We start from the raw sequence: 904 nt of genomic DNA on the forward strand, positions 1-904 counted from the left end.
GAAGTCTAAAAGTATTAGAAAATATATTAGTGCTGTCAAATGATTAATCGCGATTAATCACATCCAAAATATTTTTTTGTTTGTTTACATAATATGTGTGTGTGTACTGTGTAGATTTATTATGTATATTTACATACAAACACATGCATGTGTATATTTAAGAAAAATATGTTGTTTATATATCAAATATATTTATGTATAATGTAAAACATAAGAATATAAATATATAAATGTATATACATGTACATATTTAAAATATATATACTGTATGTGTGTGCATTTGTATATACATAATAAACACAGTACACATACATATATTATGTAAACAAGAAACATTTATTTTGGATGTGATTAATCGCGATTAATCATTTGACAGCGCTAATTATTATATGAGAACATAATTTCAAGCTACAGGAAATATCATAAACCGCTTATGCAAAGACTGTAAGGCTAAGTTTTGCACTTATTACTAGTTTCTCACTAGTGCGAGATTTCCAACCGCAAAACACAACATAATCATTAAAACATTCATCAAAAACAGTTGAATCCAACATCTGTGATGTGAAATATTAAACATCTGCTCTCATAATGAAGCTTCCCCAAAACACACGTGATCCACGAAGGTCTTAAAAGTCACTGTCGATATTCTAATATTTAATATTAATGTGCGATTATGAGATGAGAATTAATGTTATTGATCACAACACTTGTGAACTTAGCGTACTGCTAACTCACCTTCAACACACTCGCTTTTAAACCGAGTCGTGCTTCTTCGATCTTGCTCTCGATGACCTTTCGGAGAGCGCAAAATAGTAATTATAAATCCGTTTCAGATGAGAGTATAACACGCAATGCTTCTTATGTTTAGCTGTCTGATTACCTGCTCTGATTCCGCCTCCGCCAT

General features: G+C 30.8%; 1 protein-coding gene across 1 annotated transcript in view; it reads right to left on the bottom strand.

Annotated features, from left to right (window-relative positions):
- LOC107564308 (motile sperm domain-containing protein 2-like) overlaps window positions 1-904 on the bottom strand; it is a 6513-nt gene extending 5609 nt beyond the window's left edge. Inside the window, exons 1-2 of the mRNA XM_016249348.1 lie at window positions 881-904; window positions 736-792 (exon numbers count right to left, since the gene is read on the bottom strand). Coding sequence (XP_016104834.1) covers window positions 736-792; window positions 881-904 — 81 coding nt within the window. The remainder of the gene's footprint in view (window positions 1-735; window positions 793-880) is intronic.

The sequence above is a fragment of the Sinocyclocheilus grahami genome, unplaced genomic scaffold, assembly GCF_001515645.1.
Source record: "Sinocyclocheilus grahami isolate Dianchi unplaced genomic scaffold, SAMN03320097.WGS_v1.1 scaffold923.1, whole genome shotgun sequence".
NCBI classification, from domain to species: Eukaryota; Metazoa; Chordata; class Actinopteri; order Cypriniformes; family Cyprinidae; genus Sinocyclocheilus; species Sinocyclocheilus grahami.